Source organism: Lissotriton helveticus, chromosome 3_1 (assembly GCF_964261635.1).
Source record: "Lissotriton helveticus chromosome 3_1, aLisHel1.1, whole genome shotgun sequence".
In the NCBI taxonomy this organism is placed as follows: domain Eukaryota; kingdom Metazoa; phylum Chordata; class Amphibia; order Caudata; family Salamandridae; genus Lissotriton; species Lissotriton helveticus.
Window position 1 is genome coordinate 495180545 of NC_136061.1, and position 23994 is coordinate 495204538.

The 23994-nt window shown below is 44.0% G+C and overlaps 1 protein-coding gene across 7 annotated transcripts in view; it reads right to left on the bottom strand.

The window, feature by feature from the left end:
- Positions 1-23994, bottom strand: part of PMS1 (PMS1 homolog 1, mismatch repair system component) — an 851578-nt gene that overhangs the window by 758046 nt on the left and 69538 nt on the right. For all 7 annotated transcript variants that reach the window (XR_013608658.1, XM_078680380.1, XM_078680384.1 and 4 more), the window contains 2 exons: positions 11623-11763; positions 8156-8338 (listed from right to left, as the gene is read on the bottom strand). Coding sequence is in view for 6 of the 7 variants with exons in the window: in XM_078680380.1 (XP_078536506.1) it covers positions 8156-8338; positions 11623-11754 (315 nt within the window). In the remaining variant the exon portion in view is untranslated. The remainder of the gene's footprint in view (positions 1-8155; positions 8339-11622; positions 11764-23994) is intronic.

A 23994-nucleotide genomic window follows, 5' to 3' on the forward strand; every position in this document is an offset into this window, starting at 1 on the left:
TAACATCGCATTTGTTTCCCGAAAAAACACACACTACCCCCAGCACGAGTACACTCCTCCGGAGTGGCGGAGGCCCTGGTGTTGGTTGCGACCAGTGGAGAGCCCCTAAGGAACCCCTGCGCAGAACTACCAGGTCCCGGAGGAGGCCCTGTGAGCCTGCTGGCAAGAAGAGTGTGCAGTGAGGTGTTGTGGGACTGGGTCTGCAGTGGCGCAGGTCCCGGATCACACTCACGCCGGGCGGTGGAGTCTTAGCTGAGCTGCCTCCCTTGCTTGCGGCCCCTGCCCCAACAACACTGTTGTGTGCCTGTTCACCCCGTCGTGTGGCGTCTGCAGCTCCAGTGAATTGCCGGTGGGGACTGCGGGCAGGCGGCATGGTGCGCAGCCTGGCGGCTCGGCTGGCCATCTCCGCCGTCCTGTGAAGCTCATGGTGATCCTGAGAGGCCCTGCCTAACATCTAACCAGCGCAAGGTAAGTACAGTGCTGCAAGGATGTCGATTGCCAGACTGAGGTGAGAGGTCACAGTCATGAGGTGAGCAGTGACTGAGCTCTCACTGACGAAGCAAGAGCACCCTCACGTCTCGTGCCAAGCCATTTCTTTGCATTTCTCTCTCATGACATCTCAGGGAAAGGTTTTAAATGACGATAGTTTGACACACCCCGATTCTGCAGCAAAGGCAGGGGCAAAATCCTGTTCAATGTGTGTTAGGAAGAGAAGAACCTCTAAAACTGTTAGCAATGGTGCTCGGATGTAGGGCGCGAAGGGGAAGAAGCTTGAGGGCCAGGCGGCGCATCCTGAAAAATGGCAATTTATTTCACGTGATGCACCTGTTTCTTCTTGGTTTATGAATCACAGGATAGGATGTACAACCAGTGAAATCAGGTACGTGCTGCCCCACTTAACCAAATTACAGTATGTGATCCATACATCCATCCTTCATCCGTCATCCACCTTAGCATCCTTCCATCCATACATCCAGCCACCCTTTCATCCTTCCATTCATCTTTCTTTCATCGATCCACCCTTCCATCCATCCATCATTCATCCACCCACCTTTTCACACATCCATCCATCCATCCATCATTCATCCATGCAACCTTTTATCCATCCATACATCCACCCTTTCATCATTCCTTCCATCCATCCATCTTTCATCCATCCATCCACCTTTTCACACATCCATCCATCATTCATCCACCCACCTTTTCACACATCCATCCATCATTCATCCATGCAACCTTTTATCCATCCTTTATCCATCCACTCTTTCAACCTTCCATCCATACATCCATCGTTCATTCATCCACCCTTCCATCCATCCAGCCACCCATCATTCATCCACCCACCTTTTCACACATCAATCTATCCATCATTCATCCATCCATGCAACCTTTTATCAATCCATACATCCACCTTTTATCAATCCACACATCCACCTTGAATCCATCCATACATCCATCCTTCATCCATCCATCCACCCTTTCATCCATACATCCATCTTTCATCCAGCCATCCTTCCATCCATCCATCCATCCATCCACCCATCTTTCAACCGCCCACCTTTTCACACATCCCTCCATCATTCATCCATGCAACCTTTTATCCATCCATACATCCATCCTTCATCCATCCATCCATCCATCCATCCTTCATCCATCCACCCTTTCATCATCTTGCATCTGTCATAGTCCATCATCTTGCACACGCGTTGGCATTGCTAGCGATGTAAAAGTCAATGCAGAGTTGTAGCATGCGTTCTAAAAGCATGTAAAGCCTCCTGCGATGTTAAAGTCGCATTGCGATGGCAGCGCGTGAAAGGACCGTCGTTGTGATGGGTGTTTCCCTGGTATTTGTGTTGCCTTGCAAAAGCATGGCATGGCATCTTCCTTAAGGACTATCTTGTATTGGAACCCTTGCAAGCTCCCAATTTTCCCCGAAAATACCCCGGTAAACTTTTCTATTAATCGTTCCTCTTCCTTGTCTCGTAACACCAACACAAGCTCAGAGCTATTGGGATCCAACTCATCCTAATCTCTCCAACCCAAAACAAATGTGACTCCCTTGCATAAAATTTACACTGAGCCTCACTGCCCTTGAAATCAAACAGTAACTTCCGGAATCCTTAAAATGTCAATTGTTTCACTAGTGAAACTTTTGGGTACCATATCAGGAACTTCAAAATGCCCGCCAATTCTTTTTACAAATTTTTCTTTCCATATTTTCCTGTTAATTATAGTATAGGGGGAGCCTGATTCTGCAACAATGGACATTTTAACACCTCCCCCTCCCACCAAGTGTCAGTTCACATACAAGTTTCTTTCTTAACTCTCTGGATGATGTGCTATCATTGGAGATAACATCATAATCTATTATGTTTAAATGATCAGTTTCATCTATGCTCAACATACACATGTACATATCATATTCATCCGTACTACTGGAGTCTGACTTCGAATCAAGGTTCTCAGACAAGAACTCAATAGCATTGTCTTTCCTTTTACGACACACTTTGTAAAAATGACCTAAGAACACTTTTTATTCCCAGCAGGGAATATCTTGCCATTTTCAGTGGCTAACGTTACCACATCTGTGGCACACAGTCGATGATGAGGCCCTGTTGGAATTTGATTGCACCACATTTCCGGACTTCTGGCTTCTTTTATTGTCTATGTTATACTTTTTCCCTGCTTTTACTTTGGTAATATTTTCTTTGTCCTCCTCCTTATCTTGTATTAATACAGTCTTAGCACATGTGCCTGTTAGTTCAGCTCTTTTTACCACATCAAGAACTTCTTGGAGAGATAGCTCCCCTTTCGCCCAAAGATTCTCTTGCATAGTTGAATTTGAGGCATGCATTACAATTTAATCACGTATTAGTTCATCATGTAGCGAACCAAAACAACACGTTAGTACCAGAATTTTGAAAGCAGAACACATTCCTCTATTGAATCATCTTTGCCTTGTTTCCTGTGATAAAACTTATATCTATTGGCTCCTACACAAACTGTTGGTGCAAAGTAACAAATCAGGTCCTCCAGGGCATTTGTAACAACATCTCCCTGTCCAGGTTGTCAAACTTTTTATCCAATGTTTTAATACATTTTAAGTGTAACTGGCCCCAAAGCAATGTACTAATACTTTGCTCTTTTTCTCAGGTGTAAAATGTCATCATCATCATAATCATCATCATGAGTCGATATCAAATTAAACAAAAATTCCCACCACTCTTCACATTTTCACCAGAAGTTGGAATAAAAGCTTGTGGTGGAATAAGGTTTAAAGCGATACCAAAGGGGATGATGGACGGAGCGTTTTGAGCAGATCAAACACACACCCCCAGTCAACAGATCTGGGTTTAATCCAGCATCATTCTTTAGCTCACTCCACCACCCCAGTTCAGATATGGCCACATGCAAATCCGTCTGACCCTGTGCCTCATGGGAACAGCCCAGCCCGAACTGCCAAGCCATGTCTTCCCTGGACCGGAAACAAGTATTCTGGGACCGGTTTCGGGTTCATAACCCTTATCAGCCAGGCTATCTTGAATCCAGTGGCATCATCCTCTTTGGTATCGCTTTGTTCGCCCTGAGTTGGCAGGGTATGCCCAGACGTGGGTCCCTTGCTCAACTCTACCACTGGAAGTCCATCATTCCCTTTGGTATCGCTTTGTTCGCCCTGAGTTGGCAGGGTATGCCCAGACGTGGGACCCTTGCTCACTCTACCACTGGATTCAAGATAGCCTGGCTGTTGAGGATTATGAATCCCAAACCGGTCCCAGGATGCTTGTTTACACGTAGGCCATTGACATTCCAGGACAAAAATGTTATCCACCCCATCTAGTGTCTTCCGCCCCCGCCCTGTTCGTCGGGCCCTTCATACCTCTTAGACAGTAAAAAAGCCCACAGCTCCCAAGGCAGATTAAACGGATCTTTAGGAGAAAAATAATAATAATAATTTGTGACACGAAGTCCGACAGATGAGGAATTTTTGCTTTTTTTTTTCCCCCTCCCACCCCACCCCCCCCTTCCTGGAAAACCCCCCCCTTACTTAACCTGGCCAGTTGTTAGCCAGATTCGTCTCTCTGAGGAGCCCCTTTCCCTACCCTGCTACATATATGTACGGAGTAAACTACCCGACAGAGCCCTAGTCGATAGTGTTGGGTGCGTCCCTAGAGAGAGATAATAGTAAAGGAAAAAGGTACAAAGATATGTGAAACAGTGTGTGCCCCCTAAGTACGTTCTTCCTTTTATTGTGATCTCTCTTGTGAGTCCCTCCCATTTTTAATTTTTTTATTTATTTATTTGTTATTGTGTTATTGTGAGCTATTTCCACCCATCCCATGTGAGGCTAAAGATTCTTTTAGCACTATTAAAGATCTGGGTGCAAATTAAAGCAAAAGTGGGGCTGGCATACTTCTCCAACTATGCCCAGATATGGGACTCCCCCGGACTCCCAATATGTTTGAAAGACAGCCTGGCAGTCCCTTTGGTTGAAGCTGGGCTCTCAAGATGGGGCGAACTGTTTGTGGGAGGGATACTGGTGGGGTGGGAGGAGCTCAAAAAGAGAGTAGGGCCAACCTTATCAAGATTCAAATATATGCAACTTAGTAGTTGGGCCAGGGAACTAACTAGGAAGAATCCTAACATAGGGAGAGCTAGCCTCCTTGAACACCACTTAGTAGGAAGACAAACGGGAAGTAAGGAGGTTGCTTTCTGGTATTGGTCCATCTTGGAGGAGTCGGACGGGGATTTCAATCTCCCGATGGAGCTATGGGGAAGAGAAACTGGGTTGCAGGATGGGGAAGCATGGATAAATTCCTTTTCACTTCTATATAAAGTTGTTAAACCGGCTTGGTTGAGACGGAACCATTTGTACACCTTACATCGGGCATACCTTTCCCCCTTACGGCTATCCAAATACCAGGTAGGGAAATGTTGCAACAAGTGTTTACTCCCAGCAGCCTCCGACTCCCATATGTTTTGGGATTGCCCTAACATAAAAGTTTTCTGGGAAGAGGTAAAAGTTACCTTGGAATCAATTCTTAAGACAAATCTATCCCTAACTCTATCATTAGTTATATTTGGTTTAGATCATAACATCAAGGGGGTGGCGCGGTCTTTCCTATTCTATGCTATTCTCTTAGCTAGACGCCAGATATGTATACATTGGGTAGATACCATCGCTCCCACACACTCGGCCTGGCTGACATCCCTGTACGAAACATCTAAACTAGACCTGGCCAGATCATGCAGTCCGCAGAGCGTCACCTTTTGGAACCTACTGATTGAGTGGAACTGAGCATTGACTAGGCTTGTTGTTTTTTTTTTTTTTCCCCCCCCAAGGTCCAATGATTAAGCCCATTCACTTCATGGCCCAGTATTGAGGTTGGCTCCGATCCCGCGATTATTAAACTGGCCCAACAGGCAAGAAGTTGCTTAGTGGAGTGTTAACTCGGTGCAAAGACATCTCCCGCCAATGTTGCTAAGTACTGTCTTCAGTGAGAAGCGGCTCAATGTAAGGGCCTTGCTCCCCAAGGCAGTAAGGTGGTTGGTGTGTTTCCTTATGCATCCATGGAACGAGAGTTGGGCAGATGAGGACAAAAAAAAAAAAAGAAAAAAAAGAAAAAAGAAGAAAAAAAGAAGAAAACAAAAAAAAAGAGACTGTACATAACTTTTGTATATACCATTTTTTTTAGCTTCCAAAATGGCTGCAAGTAATGTCAGAGGTTACACTGGGAAGTCACTTGAGGCATGCAGCTTCAGTGATGCTCGTGGGGAAGATGTCTCTCAGCAGTGCACGCTGGATCACTGCTCCGCTTCAGAGATGCTCGTAAGGGAAGCAGCTTGCAGGGGCGCTCGTGAACAAAGTAGCTCGCTGGGTAGTGGGTGCTGGAACGCTGGACTCAATTCAAAGGAGGCAGGTTTCAACTTACAGTTTGTCGAGTCTTTAAAATTTAGATGTCCATATCCCCCACGTCCAGTGTGGCAGGCATGTTTCTTGAAGTTTTTTATTTTTTTATTTTATTTTTTTATGGGTTTATATAGCGCTAGGAATCGACTCCCGGAGGAGTATCTCCACGCTTCAACAACTGGGGAACCCGTCCTGGCTCACCCTGAGAGATAATCCCTGATGGGTATCTCTAAGGTGCGACCAAGCATCCCCGGCGGTCTGGGGGGGCCGTTGTGAAGATGAGGCAAGCTGATGCCCAGAGTTGCCGAGTGTGGTTTCTGACTAGAGTAGGCACCGAGGCGAGAATTATCGAGTCCGCTGACCCTGGTCCACGACCCTGCCGCGTCGGGAATCGAACCCTGGTCCCGGGCCGTTCTCTGCTTACGGATCTGCCGCCTCTGACCAGTGAGCCACACTTCTCCAAGTTGAGTAAAGTGTGGCGGCCTTTCATAAACTCTCATGATTTCAGGAAATCACAAATGTGGGTTTTGTAGATAGTCATCCGGAGAAGGTAATGCCAAGGTCAGTGGGCCCAGTCCTGTTGCAATTTGTAAAGATAACGCTCTCAAATGAGTTACAAGAATAATTTATTCCATAGAAAATTACCCTGGTACAATACAAGTACGGAGAGCCAATATATCTGTCCAGCTCCCATCTCTCTTCGACCCTTCTCTCCACCACATTCTATTCTTACAACACTATAAGAACTCCCAAATATGGAAGCTCATTAGGTTTTACATGGAATGCAATCACAACATAGCCCAACAGTGGCTCAACCCTACACTCCCAGTCAATAGCTGGTGGTGGCAGGGAGCACTTTTACTTCATCATATTTCATAAAAGTTCTAATGAAGGTACCCACTGGAAGAAAGACCAGAAATGCGTAGAGGAATAGAAAATTGTATGCACAAGCTTAAAAATGAACTAAGCTTAATATTCTTGTATGTCAAGCTAAGATGTAGCGAATGCTTAACAAGAGCATGCTGTTGAGCAGCTGTTCATTATAAAATACTGAGCAGCAACTACATTAACTTGAATAGGAGTTTGATTCATATTGCCCTTTGTCTAGTTATTTGATGCTCTGCCATATGGAACATGGAGACATGTGAAAAGACAGTTATACACAGTTAGTTGTTAATCAGTTCAGTTCAGTAAATCTTTATTTCGATGATAAAAACCATCATAAAAATACAGGTTATAAAAATTCATTTACATTACAATATTGAACTATATGTAAGTTTAAAAACAGATACATAGCTAATAAAATTCATATAGAGAGAATACAGATTTTGTGTACATCATAGCTTAATCCCGTGTGTTCCGTAGCCTGACAGCAATTTTTAAAAAGCTTATCACAGAACATAAAGTGCGAGTATCATTTGCTCTTTGTAAAAATAGTAATGCAGCTGTAGCATGACGCAATTTTTTCACTCTTAAAATGTCGACTAGGAAGCTACGCCTAGGGGTCTGATAAAATGAACAAAGGAGTACAAAATGAAGGGTGTCCTGCGGAGACCTATTGTCGCAGCCGCAGGCACCCTTCTGCTCAATCGTTACAGTAAAATCAGAGGGATAAAATAATATATTATGTAACAAATTGAGCCTAAAACGGCACATTAAAAACCTGTCCTGCTGATTATGAATCAGCCATAAGTAGGGTTCCATACCCTCCCCGTTGTCAATTAAAGAATGGGCGACTACTGAACGCTTTTATGACTCAGTGCCTGCTCTGATCATGTTATAATTTTCCAGCAGTTAATCAAATACCATACTACTGAGTACTTTTCATTTATTATAAGTGTTGCATTTCAGTAGCGGCACTGCCCCGATTAAGATGAAACTATCAGAACACCTTCATGGCTGACACAATTCATTTTTTCCTCATTTGGAAGTTCAGATATTTTTGGTGGACTGGAAATCATCCGATCTCTAGAGTGCCACTTTTTATGTTGTACTTATAGCAAATACTTACCAATTGTTTGGTAACCTCAGAAGCCCATTGGCATTTGAAAAAAAAACAAGATGTCACTTTAACGAAAGGCAGGTCCCTCATGTCTTGATAAATTAAAGATGAATAATCTCATAACAACTTTATCTGCTAGACGACTATACATGCAAACTAATTTTCAAATACATCATTACTTTAACTGGAAATGATAAAAGTGGTCATCATTTCAAGAACCTATGAGCTTGGAATCAATCTCTTACCTCTGCCAGTGAGCAGATTGACCCTAAGGCTTCCCCTCGAAACCCATAAGTTTCCAAGTTTTCCAGATCCTCATGGCTGTTGATTTTAGAAGTGTAGTGCCGAACTGCCATGACTGGTGTATCCACAGCCTTGATCCCATCACCATTGTCACGTATCTCTATCTTATCAAATCCATAATTTTCCTGTAAAAGTTAAAATAGGTGTAATCAATGACCTACTTCACTGCATCATATGGTAGCAAAAAATAAGTAAGGAGTGAAGGAAATGTCTTGTTTAGGAAACAAGGACAAATGTACAAGCCAAGGTAGATCAATAATGTTAGTTACAGTTATTACACAATATTCAGATTTCAAAACACATACTAGAACAAGGGTTGCAGCTAGTACAGAGCCATACATCAAACTATGTCAGCTATGGTAGTGATTTATTTTTGGAATGCACAGCTTCTCAAAATAAATAATTTAGCTGCACTCAGTAGAGCCAGGCGTACAGTTGGTAGGATTACCCAGTGAGCTAAATGTGAATCCTGGATAACCCAATTCAGTCTTTCAACCTTTTGAGGTCAGTAAGCGGAGTACCATTAAACTGGTCAACAGTAATTCAGCTTCCTCCACTGCACTAAGCCAATTTCAAGACTACTTGAGATGCGCCACGGCTTTTTAACCACATTTTAGAGAAGAGCCTTAGCTCAACTGGTTTGGGGGGGTGGGGATCTCAAGTGTTACCCCACTCATGGAGGGCGGTTACTGCCCACTTGTAGAAGGCTATGTGGCAATTTGCTGCTGATAACACCTGCCTTTTTACTTGTACATCTGAAGAGGAAAAGAACCTCTGTGCCACCCCCTTTTAGGTGGCCTATCAAACAGTATGTAAAACGTTACAAGTCGGGTTTTACTAAGGCAGAAACTCTAGATGGTAAGCAGGGTGAACAGTGTCTATGGAGGACAAGATTGGTATACACAACATTACGGCTGCACTGCAGGATGTCCGTGGCCACCTGAGGATGTGTGAAAGTTGTTTGTTCCATTTCAGCAACTTGGCCTCGATGGTTGCTTGCAGGGATCTCCTTAAACATTGGCGAGGGAGGACGTTGCCAACTAGGCGTGAGAAGGGGGAAGATATGGACTAGTGTATGGGAGTGAAGCAGTTGATTTATTGAGCAAGTGGATGCCCCTGTAAGTTCAAGAAGATCTGGAGCCCATGGATGGAAATGAGGGAGGAAATGGGGTAGAGTTCCAGGGAAGGGACAAGGTGGGGTGGGGTGGGGATCCAACTCTGGTCTTAGACACAACCCCAGGGGCACAAGGACCAACGGAGAGACCAGTGGGGTACTGCAGTGAACAATGGTTCAGTTCTAGAAGAATGAGAAGCAATGTATGTTGGTAGAAGCACGCTTGTCCACATTCCTTCTGTAATGGGGGAGGGGGGAATTGTTTTTGCTATATGTTTTGACTACAAGCCAATACAAATATATTTTTTTTACTTTTTTGTTTCTTGGACACCTGCCCTAAAGATCCAAGAGGTCTGTCACTTACAGGAATCTACATCTCCCTTCCTGCTAACTCAGCTTCTGTGTACACTGTTCTTGAGACCCTTGAAGCCCCCCTGAACTCCCACCCCGAGTTGAGCCTGGCATCTCCTATGGAACAGAGAAACTTAGCTGAGTAAGTCAGGTGTGATTTACATTGTCAAGTGAACCTCTGCTTTTAAGATTAGCTTCTGTAGAAGATGAATAAGACTGTTAACATGTCACCTTGATTAAATTAGTGTGTCATGAAGACTTTCACAATACTCTTAAAGTAGAATAAATATTGTCCCTATCCAGCCATTACTTGTTCTTCATCTGCACTTTGGTGAGATTGTGTGTGCCAGCTCAGAGACATGTTTATTATGATTAATGCGCTATTGTTGTCCTCCTCTAAGGGTTGAGAATTTCCTAACAAGAGGAGAGAAGAGCTGCTGACTCTCTGACTCGGAAGACCAGAGCAAGTTCCAGCTGACTAAAGCCTGCATGGGCAATGCTTCAAGAAACCGAGTCACCGGAGCCACAAAAAGATGCTGAGTTATTATAGATCAATAACCTACTGAAGCACATAGAGTCTGAAATGTAGTAATCCCAGCCACGATCATCTCGGACCCAAGGAGACTATGCATTTCTCAGTTCCGGCCCTAAAGAGGAGACAATGTCCAACGGTCATCACCCAAATTAAATGCGTTGCAATGAATTGACAAGTTGCCACAATTCCAAAACCATTTGAACAGCTTTCTAGGCCTTATCATCCAAAGTGATATATATTTTTAAAGTCACAGTTGGTTCTTGATTTTAAATCTCAATCCTCAGTCCCTACTGATCCAAGCGATGGATACAATAAGAGGCCATCCAAGCTAACAATTTCAACCGTGAAATGTGCCTCTACAAGGATGCCTGCTCTGACTGTGTCCAGTACACAGCTCTTTCCCGATTTTCAGGACACACGTTTCCTTGCACTCCCTGCCTCATCCACCCCAGTTACTGAATCACTAGTGGCTCCATTAACTGGAAACCAAAACATTATTATAATGTTGTACTTTGAATACCTTTTCTTTTTTAAACTAATAGGAGATCACTAGTGGGTGGTTTTCCAGGCATTACTTGTTTTTAATATGTTTGGTATTGGAATTTCAGCCCAAGCCAAAAAAAAGTGATCCGTCTACATTTTCCCCCAATGCTGTAAGAACATTTCACCTACAAACTACTGATTTCAAATGCCATAGTATAATTAGTTTAATGGAAGGGAAAAAAAAAGACTACAACACAGAGAATGCATTAGGTCATCACACAAAAGCCCAGGACTGTAAACCGTGGCTGTAATAAGCTTGGGGAAAGTGGCCATTCTATGTCTGCTACAGACCTTTCTGGCTCCTAAGAAGACCTTGAAGTCTTGGTTAATCACTAAAATCTAATTTTACAGTTGACATTCAGACTTCAGTGCCATAATGCCTTTTGGTAATAGCATTATGCATTGGTCTCCAATATAAAAACATTAGATACATTCCCCCTACAAAATCTAAAGACCACACAAATCTTTTCTGAAATTGAGGCTCAAGCAGAAGCAAAGTATGCAAATGTTCACCCATGAATCACCACTTTTTTATTTTCAATGCTTTCAAGTAAATGCATAACTTGATAGTAGTTAAATGTATTACTATTTTAAAGGTTAGCAATATTATCAATATATTTGTGTGGTATATAGATTTTAAGGGAAATACATAATTCCTACAGTATATTACAATGGATGATTTTAACTTCTACTGATCATTTCCCATACCATTCACATGATTTGGTACAATGAAAAAAAGTGCCAATTCATTACTTTATAGTTTGGTAGACGGGGTGTCTGGAAGTGACCCAAAGCAATGGACATAAACAGACAATTCCCAGTTCAGCGGGAGTCAGTTTAAAAATAACGGTAGCCTGAAGACATACCAATTTAATATCGATGCTGGTGGCTCTGGCATCAATTGAATTTTCCACTAACTCCTTCACCACACTGACGACTGATGTAACCACCTGAGAGCTTGACAGGAGGCGAACAGTTGATGATGGCAGCTGATGCATTTTGAAGACCTTAAGGAGGGTCAAGAATGATGGTCAGTGTGCAGTTTCCAACATTTTAAAATGATAACAAACCATATGTTCAATAGCAATTGAACTGGTTAACAGAGTCTGGGAGAGGACCCTACAGTGATTAGGTACTACGTTAATACATGACCCACTTACTTCATCTTATTAATATTCTAGTCTTTTTACTGCTAACAAAACAATCACATATAAAACATAATTAACATTTTATCAGCAACTAGAAAGCATCAGCATTTGTGGAAATATGTGCTGGTGCAAAACCACAAGTCACTACTGAAGGCCCCTTCATAACTGGAAGTGTTTAGTAGCATAATCAGATGACATTGTATTGTATTGTACTGTATAACAAGCTTATATAGCGTGTGCTGTCACCCAAAGGGTATCCTGGCTGACATCTGCATGCACACTCCCAAGAACATCTCACAAAACCAATTCACAACAGATCAGTCAATGTTCCTACAAGAAGAAACAGATTGTAAAGTGAGCATAGCTCAGAGAGACTAGTAGAAAAAGCCTCAAGGAGCTCCAGCGGTAGGTATACTGAGTAAGTAGGACCTCATGGTCAGACAGTTGACACAATTAGAGTTTTAATAGTTCTTCATGTCATTTGGCATGGACTCTCAGGCCCTCTACAGTAAAAAAAAAAAAGAAAAAAAATGTACTTCAATCAGTTCTTCATTTGAGAAGGTGGTTTCCAGTGTTTGGCACCAGCTTTTAATTGTCAACTCCCATACTTATTACAGTCTGCCACATGGTGATGCTGTTCGTCTAATTTAGAGACAAGCACAACAGTTGTCTAATAATTCAAATACATTTAAAATGATTTATACCTTCTGCCAAAACCATTCTTAAAGCTTTGAGGGCCTGGAATTGTGAGAATTGGAACACCAGTAGGAATGTAAAGGTTAGTAATTGAATTGTTACTGTAATTGGCAGCACTAACAGCGGCAATGGGCAGTGCAGGCAAAAATGACCTCCTGACGAGTGCCATGGAACTTATTTTATCTTTTTGTACAAAGTAAGCATGGACATAAATGAGCAAATACATGAGCAGAGATGCACTAAGGAAATGAGTGTCTGCAAGAACACATGCCCAGACACAGTGGGCAGGGTGTAGGAAGCTGGGTTTCTGTTGCAGTACCCCCCTCAATTTTTGCCAGATTTCTGATGCACTTTGGCTTGATGTGCCCTGGCTCCCTGCCAATCAGAGACCCAGGGCCTGTGTTCTTTCCCAAAACTGTACCTTTTGTACCAATTGGCACCTCTCTGGCCACTTGCAAGTCCCTTGTAAAACGTACCATGGGTACCAAGGGCAATGAGACCAGAGAAGGCCTCTAAGGACTGCAGCACATATTGTGCTACCCTTAGAGATCCTGTCCCTTAACACACACACTGCCAGTGCAGGCAGTGCAGGCTGCGTGTATCGGTGCAGAGGAAAGTGAATAATCGACATGGCACACATTCCTGTGTGCAATGCCTGCAACCCAATGCCTATGGTATAGATAAGACACCCCTCCAGCTGGGTGCATTATACCACTGGTGAGGGTACAGTTGCATGAGCATTGTACCCCTACCGTGTCTATGTCCATTCTTAGACACAAAGTGCAGTAAAGCCATAAAGAGTACATGGTCTGGAAGTTTGTATTTACGAACTCTACAGCACCATAATGGCTTCACTGAATTCTGGGAAGTTTATTAGCAAACTTCTAAGCATAATAAACCCACACTAATTCCAGTGTGGGATTTATTATACAATACACTCAGAGGGCATCTAATAGATGCTCCCTGAAAAACAACCAGCCTCTAAAGGGTTCTTCGACTGGTAAATCCCAGTCTGCTACCACTAGACATGTTTCCGGACACCTGGGGTGGGAGCCTTCACTCCCTGAGCCCAGAAACAAAGCATTTTCTGGGTGGAGGTGTTCACATCTCCGTCAAGAAGAGCCATCTGTGACAGGAGATCTTCAAAGGCCTTTCCGCCTTTGTAACGCGTCCCCTAGCCTCTCCTGCTATCAGGAGCAGGCTCCCCTCCTTCTCGACGAGAAGATAGGCATGAAAAAATAAAACAGCCCAAAAGGTGTGCACACCTCTGCCAACCCCATCCCTCAGGTGGGGGAGGCAAGGTGACCCCCACTCCTCAGTGCCCGCCATCTTACAGATGGCAGGCATTCTCCAATCAGGATTAGGGATTGTGCCCAATCCCCCACGTGGGGTGGGCACACCAAGGGTGTAGTCACTGTCAGTAATCCATTAGCTACTGTCCTCGAGACCCCCAAAACACCCCCTAATTCAGGGTGCAGCCCTAAACAACGAAGAAGGATTCCCCCGAACTACAGAGGAGGCTACAGAGAAGAACTGACTTGGCCCCAGCCATACAGCCCTGTCTGCAGTTTCCAGAGATACTGCGCCAAATGGCACCTTTATCCTGCTGCCAGCGACCTTCAGAACCACTGGGAGGACTGACTGCTTTCAACAAAGACTGGCTCTCCTGTAAACAGAAGCTCTGTGCAAAAGAAACACCAAAGCAAGACTCTGAGCCTGCTGACGACAAAGAAACTAGACGCCTGGAACCACTGCTGCACCCGACGCCTACGGCCCAAATACGGGTGGCTCACTGGTACCAACGAGATCCTTCAGCGCTCTAGAGTCTTAGTCCACCGTGGGTTGACCCCTCCAGGACTCCCCTACGTCGCCTTCAGTCTCTGCACAAAGACCACCCCCAACCACGAGGGGCCCGGTAAGGTGAAATCCGACCTCAAAAGACATACCTGCATCCATTGTGTGCTAACTCGGATTACCCTTTTCCCTGAGCTTAAGTTCTGAAGCTTTGCTCACAAAACCTTGTGGCCTGCTCATGAGCAGGCACCAACTGGAGGCCCCTTGACCCCCATTGGATGACACTGGGTCCTAGTGCCACTGAGGGTGCTTTGAGAGTGCATCCTTGACCCTGGGGGAACGGTTCTAACCCCAGAATACCAACTTTAAAACCTAAATACTCACTGATAAACCTATCTAACCGGTCCTTCTTCACTTCTCAAGGTTCGGGCCAGGACACTCTTTGGAGTATCCATGAGCGTTACAAACTTCAATAACATAACATAAACCGATAACACCGTTTTCTCCCATAGGACTGCGTTTCTGTGAAAAATCTTGTGTGGAGATGGTTTGTATGAAAACCCTAAGAAACTGCAAATGTACAAAAACTGAATAACTAACCCTTTTCTCTAAGAAATGTCTCAGTATGATATCTAGGCATATCACATTAAGTAGAAAACGTAACTTAAAAATTTATCTGAAAAGTAACGTACAATGTAATCTCAAAACATGGACCTACACAGGGGCATGGACGTACTAAGAATAATTTCGGAGGGATCACATTTCCAATTAAAATAAAGTGTGGGGTAACCGTAGACTGGAAAGAGAGGTAGTGGGAGAAGTGGGAGGGAGAAGTGTAGGCAAGAGCAGTCTTCTGCATAGCATGCTCATGGTCTTTTGTATGTAATATGCACGCTCACAAACCTTCTGCACGATAATGAATTTGATGGGTTTATTCAGAAAAAAACTTTAAGCAGTTGTACTAGACCGAGTGTGTAAAGTATGATTTGTTTTATTTATCAAGTGTACTCGACCTTATAGTATCGAAACACTATCATTCAGGGGATATTACTATAACAGTATATTTCATGCCATAAGTCAGCAGGAAGAGGAAGTTGTATACTATCTTTGCCTTGGATTCACTAGCACCTTATGTGGTAGAAATGAAGGGAGTAAGAGTTATTGTGGAGTTTCTGAATGCAAAGAGATCCAAAATCCTTGTACAAAGAATTGTTCTTTGATTAAGTATTTGGCGCTGTAATGAATTTCAATCATATTCTGGTCACAGTCATTATGAAAACACCACCTGGAATGTGTGCTTGGCACAACTTAAAAATAACTCTGCACTCTAAGAAATCAGAAGTGTATGATATCAACATAACAACAATCTTTGTACTTACATCACATGTTCTTGATGCTGGGTGTTATCTGCTGCATTGTTGCGAACTGCCAAACAGTATAACATCAACTGACAGCCCTTCAGAGATTTACCCTTGTAGGCTAGCCCGTGAGAACAGCCAGAAGCAGCTGAGATGGAAGAGCTCAAAGTGAAGCAATGAGGTGACAAGTTGCCATGAGAGCCCACTCAAAAGGACATATGGTAAATGGAACTCTGCCTGGCTAATATACCACCTATGTAAGATTTTATGGGTATTATATTTTTGTTGAATGCATAGCCAGGACTTTGAGGCAAATATCTCTATCTGTTACCAGTTGTATTCAGTGATTTTACTATGTAGATGGTGTTCCTATCTAAGCATGTAGTTTGATGTATGAATGTAAGCAGTCATGATTTCCTGGACATAAATGCATGAACAAAAACTTTGTAGCGGAAAGTGCATTTCAATTGTGGGAGAGCCACTTCGCTATTGTAAACACTACTGGTTCCTATTTTTTTCATGCATGGCATGCCATTAGGACACTTTGTTTTCAGTGTTCCACACAACACAGAGTAGAAAATTAATACTGACAACATTTTCGCTTGGTGGCAAGAGAATATGACTAAAGAAAGAAACGATAAAGAAAATTCATTTGACAACTTGGATATCCCTATGCAAGGTGCACAGGATGAAATAATTGTGAGGACCTATGTCCAGACATTTTAAATTAATGGGACCAAGTAGATGCTGAATATATAAAATTGAAATGTTGGACTTTGCCATGATGAAGTCATTCCTTGCTGGGATGAAACACATTGGCTGTATGTTGCTTGTATTTTGATAAACATAAGAGAAAACTTTTTTCATGAAAATCTTCTCATTGTGCGAGTGACGCTTTTTTTTAATAACATAAAAAGGGCCAGAAGCTCATATAAAACTGGATTGTTAAGGAAATATGGAGTTCTCTAGAAATACAAACTAGTACCACAACCATCTTTTGCTTTGGTGTTATAATTATAGTTGAATATGTTTCAAACTGTTTTGTTGAGAGTTCATCTTGAGAAAAATGGTAGTGTATCTCCTTGTTGGAGTGTGGTGAAATAATGATAGTAAGCACTTAGGTGGTGTACAGCAGCCTTCCCCTTGTCACTGGCAACCTGTTGAGTTGAGAGATTTGCAAAGTACCACAACTAAGTAAGTGTTGGAATGGCAATACCCCCTGGAAGGTAAACAGGTATGAACCCCTTAACTGGGTGACCTGGCTACTTGTGAAACTGGTATCCTGACTCCTTTGACCAGCTGACACCCCAATCTAGTGTGTGTGCTGAGGCCTACGCCTGTTCATGCGGATTCCAAACTCCAAAACACGTTCTGTTACCAGGAGAGGCGCACCAAACAATGTCCACGCCCTGGGTTGTTGCCATCAAGAGCTGTGGATTAATAGTGCTGAACAGACTATTATTACGGTTCCGGAGGAATGCGGTGTGTACCAGCTCCTCTCACGTGACGCTCACCTTAAAAATGACACACAGACTCTTGCGTGTATGTAAGGCATGGATGGTAGCATGACTGTGCTGCAGTGAGAGTATGACAGCTTTGCCGAATAGTATCCATTGTGAAGTGCCCTTGGTTTAACACGACACAAGATGGATTCTAGGGTTTCTCTTCCTAACAATCATGAAATGAGTCGGACTCAATTGTGGGCCTGGACGCAGTCCGCCTCTAGAAACCTTTTTACTGTACATGTCCATCACAGAGCCAGGAGAGTAGCTTGAGACAGAAGCAGAAGCGGACGACACTCCTTCTCCTACAACGCAGCAAAGACCTGGAACAGACCCCTCCCTCCCTCACTCACTCCCACCTCCCCTCCACGCAGTTCAGGCCGATCAACTCACTTTCTGATTTCCTCAAGCTCTGGCTGTTTCGAATGAGCCTCCTGGGACCTGCAAGCACCTGGATACCCTTTTGGGTGATTAGCAGCACTATAGACATCCAGACCGATTGCTTGAATAACGGTTATTTTAGGTCTTGATGGGCACACACCAGATGTTTTAACTGCATGTGGCATACTATAAGAGCTGCTATATACTGTGTTCAATGAATTGCTGCTTTTTTGAAAATTAATGTTTACAAAATAAAAATAAAATGCAGTAAAATCCTGCCTACTTCCCACTGCCAAAAGATGCTCAGCACATAGTACGGGCTGTTTTAAATAGATCTATACTGTTACATATTTTTAGACTGTTTGTGTTGCCTCACTTTATTTGTAATTAAATGAATGCTGTGTCAGATGTTTGTTATTAAAGTTCCCCTACATATGCGTCCAGTCCTGACTCTATGCTTCCCATCCCTGAGCTTATCAGGTGTCCTTGTTGAAACGGTGGTCTAGCAGTAGTGTAGCTGAATACAGACTGTTGATCTGATTCCAGGTCCTGTCAAAAGTACCTATTGTAGCACTGACCCTAACCAATAATGGGGTTTCTTTCTACAGTTTTGCAGCCTCAACGTGCACGCTATCTCAAAAGTCTACTCTATGTTCAAACAACCCTGCATGAAAATTTTTACTCCACTTAAAATGTTTCATTATCGCCTCTGTCTTCTTTTAATAACCCTCTCCTTACTTTCTATCTTCCTCATGCCTCCTCTCTCTTAGTACGGCCTACTCCAAGTCATGAGCAAGCTCCTACTAATTTAATCCAACACAAATGTTAATAGAGTAAATGCATACAATAGTAGACTTCGGACCAGACGCCTAGACGCAATAACCACTGGATTAACCACTAACCATGGGTTCAGGAGCAATGTGATGCCTGGCATAAAATTGGATGTCACGCTACCACACCGTCCGGAATTCAACTTCAAAAGTGACAAATGGAATAACATGGATGATTCTCTCCACTGGACTCACGTGTTACTTGTACCAATAACCTGGACCATGATGAAAAACGAATTGCTTCAATTACTTGTCAGACCAACCAAGTAATATAACCAATATAATCACAAATTGTCCAACTTTAAGCAGGAGAAACTGCACAACGCTACAACCCAACCAAGGACAAGAACAGTGTGGTTTGTTTTTGCCCTGAAGAAGTCCGCAAGGACGAACCGCGTTGGCTGCGGTTTATACCCTGTCAGAAAAAAGAAGTCTTGAATATTTTAAAGAACAACTCTGCTGAATAGCCCTTTTGTTTAATTATGTGATCTGACCATGTGAAATTAACGTTTAAGCTATAACAAGGAGGACTTCTGTAAAACTACTGTCAATGAATTTGCAAATCTGAATTAAGTGTGCTGGACCACTGTGTTGCCTGGCATAAAGTGCTACAATGCCTCAGAGGTAGTAGGACGTGGGCTTTGACACTGTGAAGAGATCAATCCCAATTTCTATCCGAGCCATGTCCAGAGAATAGGTAAAATAAGGCCTGAAATCAAAGACTAAGGGACTGATTTAGATCTTGGCAGATAGGTTATTCCGATACAACGTTGACGGATATCCCGTCCGCCAAAATGTAAATCCAATAGGGTATAATGGGAAATTATATTTCGGTGGACAGGATATCCGTCACTGTTGTGACGGAGTAACCCATCTGCCAAGATCTAATTCAGGCCCTTAGAGACTGTATCTGCACTAGAAAATATAAACCTGCAAGTTTGGGAATGTAATGAGAGCGAGCATGAACTCTTTTGAGCAAAATAAAAAAAAAACACCTGTCCTACAGATTATCGCACACAGTAGTTTCTTACACAGCCTAATACATTGCTCGTCCCTTGCCTATGACTATCCCTGCAAGAACACTCTAGATATTGGTGACATCATAGGAGCTGTGTAGACCACTGTAGATAGAGTGAGACTTGTACTGGTTTAGAGCCTCATAGACGTGGTTGCTGAAGCCTGTAACTGAATCCCCTGGACCGTGAGTTTTTATTTAATTTTGCTGTGATATAAATGTAATTAACTGTAAACTAAGATAGGCACTGGATAGACAGCAAGTTATTGCGTCTATTGACAGCAAGTTATTGCGTCTATTGGTTGAATGTTGGAGGTCGGAGTCTCTGCTGCCGAAACTACCTCCTTCAGATGCTTCCGACAGCTCACCCTTGGTACCCTGAGAATCAATTGTATAAAGGATGTACTTCACCAAGTTTGTAGCCACAGTCGGAAGGACCCAAGAACAGCAGAGGAAAACTACTCCAACCGCCATGATTGTGACTCAGTAGCCTCTATCTGCTCTGTGGCCTCCCTGATAAAGTATCACTACTGCTGGGGCCCGCTCTCCTCCAAGGACTAGGAGAAGTACACGCACCAGAGATTATCCGCAGTCGCACATTATAAAGACTGCCCTTCCTATTGCACGGAGGCACAACAGAACTCGCTGATGCCCATGACCTACTGAAGTGTTTGGCTGAACGCTTGTGTGGTCAGCAAATATCTGGGAATCTGCAGTGCGCGTGCCTCACCCATATGCCCTGACAATGACTTTCACTTGGAGTGGGATACCCCTGGGAGAGCCGGTCACCATGGGATGAGACAGCCCATCATCCTCTCCGATGCAAACTAAGATGGTACACTTATGCACCCTGCTTCTGAGACCACCAAACCCATTGACCATCAGCCATCTGCTCTACCTTCTCAGGGAGTCCTTAGGCACGAACTTCATACTGCAGGCGATTCAGGCATCTTGCACTGCCCTCAAGACTAAAAAGCAGGAACTCAGCATATATGTTGCAAGCCTACACCAAGACCTACGAAAAGTTGCAGACAGTTACTGAGACTGGAGGGCGAATCTCTGGTCTGGAGTATGCATCTGGAGAACTTAGACAATGGTCTCACGTCTCTCTTCCTTTGCCAAAATTGAACCAGTGGAATGTGCCAAACCTAAAGCATGATAAAACAACCTGCGATTCGTGGGATTTCTGTGGACGGTGAAATATTCCTCTTCTGAGAAGTTCCTCGAGTTCTGGATCTCATCCTGGCTTCCAGTTGAGCAACTATCCCACTTCTTCATCCTCGAGAGAACCCACAGCGCATTGACGTAGAAGCCCCCCTCTCTGAAGCTCTACCTAGGGTTCTTATTGCCAAGATCCTTCGTTATAAGAACCGAGATGCTATTCTTAGAGGAGCAACAGAACGAGTTTACGTCCCTTTTCAATCATCGTGTATTCTGGTCTTTCGGGACTACCCAAGAGTTATCCATAGCACAGAAATTTGTTTTAGGAATTCAAACCGAACCTGAAGGCCTCACCTACATGCTTCTCTTCCCGGCACATCTAAAGGTACTCCACAACTCCTGCTATTTCTTCTTAGACACTCCTGAATCAGAAAAGGAGTGGACAATGGAAGAGAGGGCCCACTGACAGCTTTCTCAGAACACAGCCCCATTAGAGGACACCATCTGCCAACACGACAATAATAGCACCACCGCCGGGGATGGGACCCCTCTGAAGACGCTCCTTCAAGGGATGCAAGGGCCTACTTGAAGACAGACAGGGTCTTTGGCCCCTGCTTCCTATCTGGCACTTGGTCAAGAACCTATTTGATATCACCGAGAACCTTTGCACACTGTACCATGTATCACATATTCCATAACCATGTAGATAGGGTTTGTTTGGGCGGCAGATGCTTCTAATGTAGAAGTGTATGGTAGGGAGCCGTTGGGGGTACTGGGCTTGTTTTGCTTTTTCAAGTTTGTTTCTGTTGTTTCAACTACTGTTCACATGTCATACACATTATACACCAGCAACATCATGCTTACAATCTCTCAAGAGCTGAATGGGTCCATAGAAGACATTATGGATGGATTGAGGGAGCTGTTCCCGCTGTACCCTTCACACTCACAACTTCCCCACACCCCATATGGCTGCATTCACAATAATGACCTGTAATGGTAATGGTATGAGTTATCGCATCAAAAGAAGTACCGTCTTCAGATTTGTAAAAAGACATTCACCGACGGTCTTGCACCTCCAAGAGACACACCTCCCTGGCACACTGTGCCTGGTCGTGGCAGGTACCAGGTATGACAGGGTATTTAATGCTGGCCATACTAAAGGCTTGTGGGGATTGCATTTCTCCTGCATCGCAGCTTCCCTTCCCCGTCCTGACCTATGTGGCTGTTAAATGCCAAGTGTTTCTAATAGAACCCCAATGCTCCCAATACCTCCTGCAATGACTAAATACATACTTTAAGCTGAATCAAGGCTCAATAGGTGCTCCTTGACCCCCCCCCCCTATGGCAGCTGGAAAGGTGGTCCTAGAGGGTAAACCAAAAGTCTACATATTCTGGAAATCCAAAGCCAGGCTCCAGAAGTTAGTGGACTTTGAGACTACTCGGTTACGCCTCAAGCAAGAGTATCAAAGGCTGCAAGGCGAGCATACAAAACAGCAGCTTGCAGCACTCAAGACCTCCACGCATCAATTCTGCGCACAGGCCAAGAAATGTTGGATTGCCACACAAGCACGAATCTATAAATGGGGCGATCAGACTGAAAAGCTGTATAACCAATTGACCCAGAGGATTTAGAGTGCCAGACGACCCACTCAAAACATCTGTTGAGATTGCCGCCACATTTGTCTTATCCTAGAGTAGTCTATAAGCACAACATTACTGCGCCAAATGCAAAACCGCACACCATTGCATTAATGACCGCCCCTCGCTACTTTGCAAGTAGCAGATAAAGCATCACTTGGGCCAACCCCTGACTGTAGAGAAAATCATCACAGCTATTACAGATATGCAACCGGGCAAGACCCCAGCAGTGGTGGACTACTACTACACTCTCCTCCAACCTCTTCAATTTATACCAGTAGGCTGTTAAGATGGGCCAGTTCCTCCCAAACTAGATATAGCCACCAATGTCTTCATTCATAAGTCAGGGAAAGCCCCATAGCACTGTTCCTCCTGTCGCCCAAGCTGACTGATCAACATCGAGCTGAAACTCCATGCTAAAATACTAGCTAAGAGAGTACTTCTGGTGATCATTGCACTCATACACACTGACCAATGCAACGTCATAATGCACTGTAGCACTTGCCACAGCATACACAGAGTCTATGCCGTGCCCGCCTGTCACCTGAAGTTCCCAGTTCTGCAGCACTCATACTCCTTGATTATGAAAAGGCAATCTACTCCCTTGACAGGTCGTTCCTCTTCCAAGTCCTCATCTGGATAAATTTTGGGCTGCGCTTCATCTCCTTTGTTACAATACTTTAAGCCCAACCTCAAGCGCAGGTGAGAGTCAATGGTGTCCTGTCCTCACTTTCTCCATAGGCAGCAGCACCACAAAGGTTTGCCCTTTCTCACTACTACTAATCGCCCTAGTGGTTGAACCACTGGCAGCGAGGATTTGATGTGATGCGCTGGCATGAAGGCTTTAAAGACCACATAGCACTATATGCAGACGTCATCATGCTCTCCAAGTGTCGTCCAGGTGTCTCGGTTCCCTGACTGCTCCAGATACTGCACCTCTATATTGAAGCCTCTGACATCACCATACCACTTATGGTAACCCAGAAAGGTGACAATTCAACGATTGCATGGCAGTCCCAGTTCCTGTTATACCGTCTCTGCTTCAGATATCTGGGCGTCCATGCTGCCCTAGATCCAGGGCTGACCTGGAGACTTAACCTCTGTCCCTTAATGACTTGCCACGCCTGAACAGGACTAAAAGGGTAAACCTGCCTCTTAATGTTCTTGAATGAGTTGCCCTTTTCAAAAGGATGATTCAACCCAGGGTTCTATACCGATTGTAAAACTTCCCTCTCCTCATTCCTCATACTTGGTTTAAACAACCTGCAGCAAAGATACAAATGTTTCTTTGGCAACACAAAAGCCCCTAGATCGCCTTTCATAAATACATACAGTCTACATATGATGGCGAGATGGGCATGGCCGTTCCACGTCACTATTACTGTGGCACCCTAGATTCAAGTAATGAATTACTGGGTATTTGGAGGCCATGAAGACCCAGCCTTCTGACTTCAAGTGTCCCTACGTGGACGTCAACATATATAGGGGTTACTATGGGAGTCACTCCAGGAGATGAAAACGTGCACCTTTCTAATGTTAAAGAGTAGCTCTCCACTGGATCCGATGGGACCCGCGCAGGAAACTTGTGTGGCATGGCACATGTCTCATGCACCCGGCCTGACCGAGGGCTTTAGCCACTGGAACGTCATCTGCATTTCCAAACTGGGAGATGTATAGGCTGGCTCACCGATGAAACCCTTCACACCTGCAAGTTG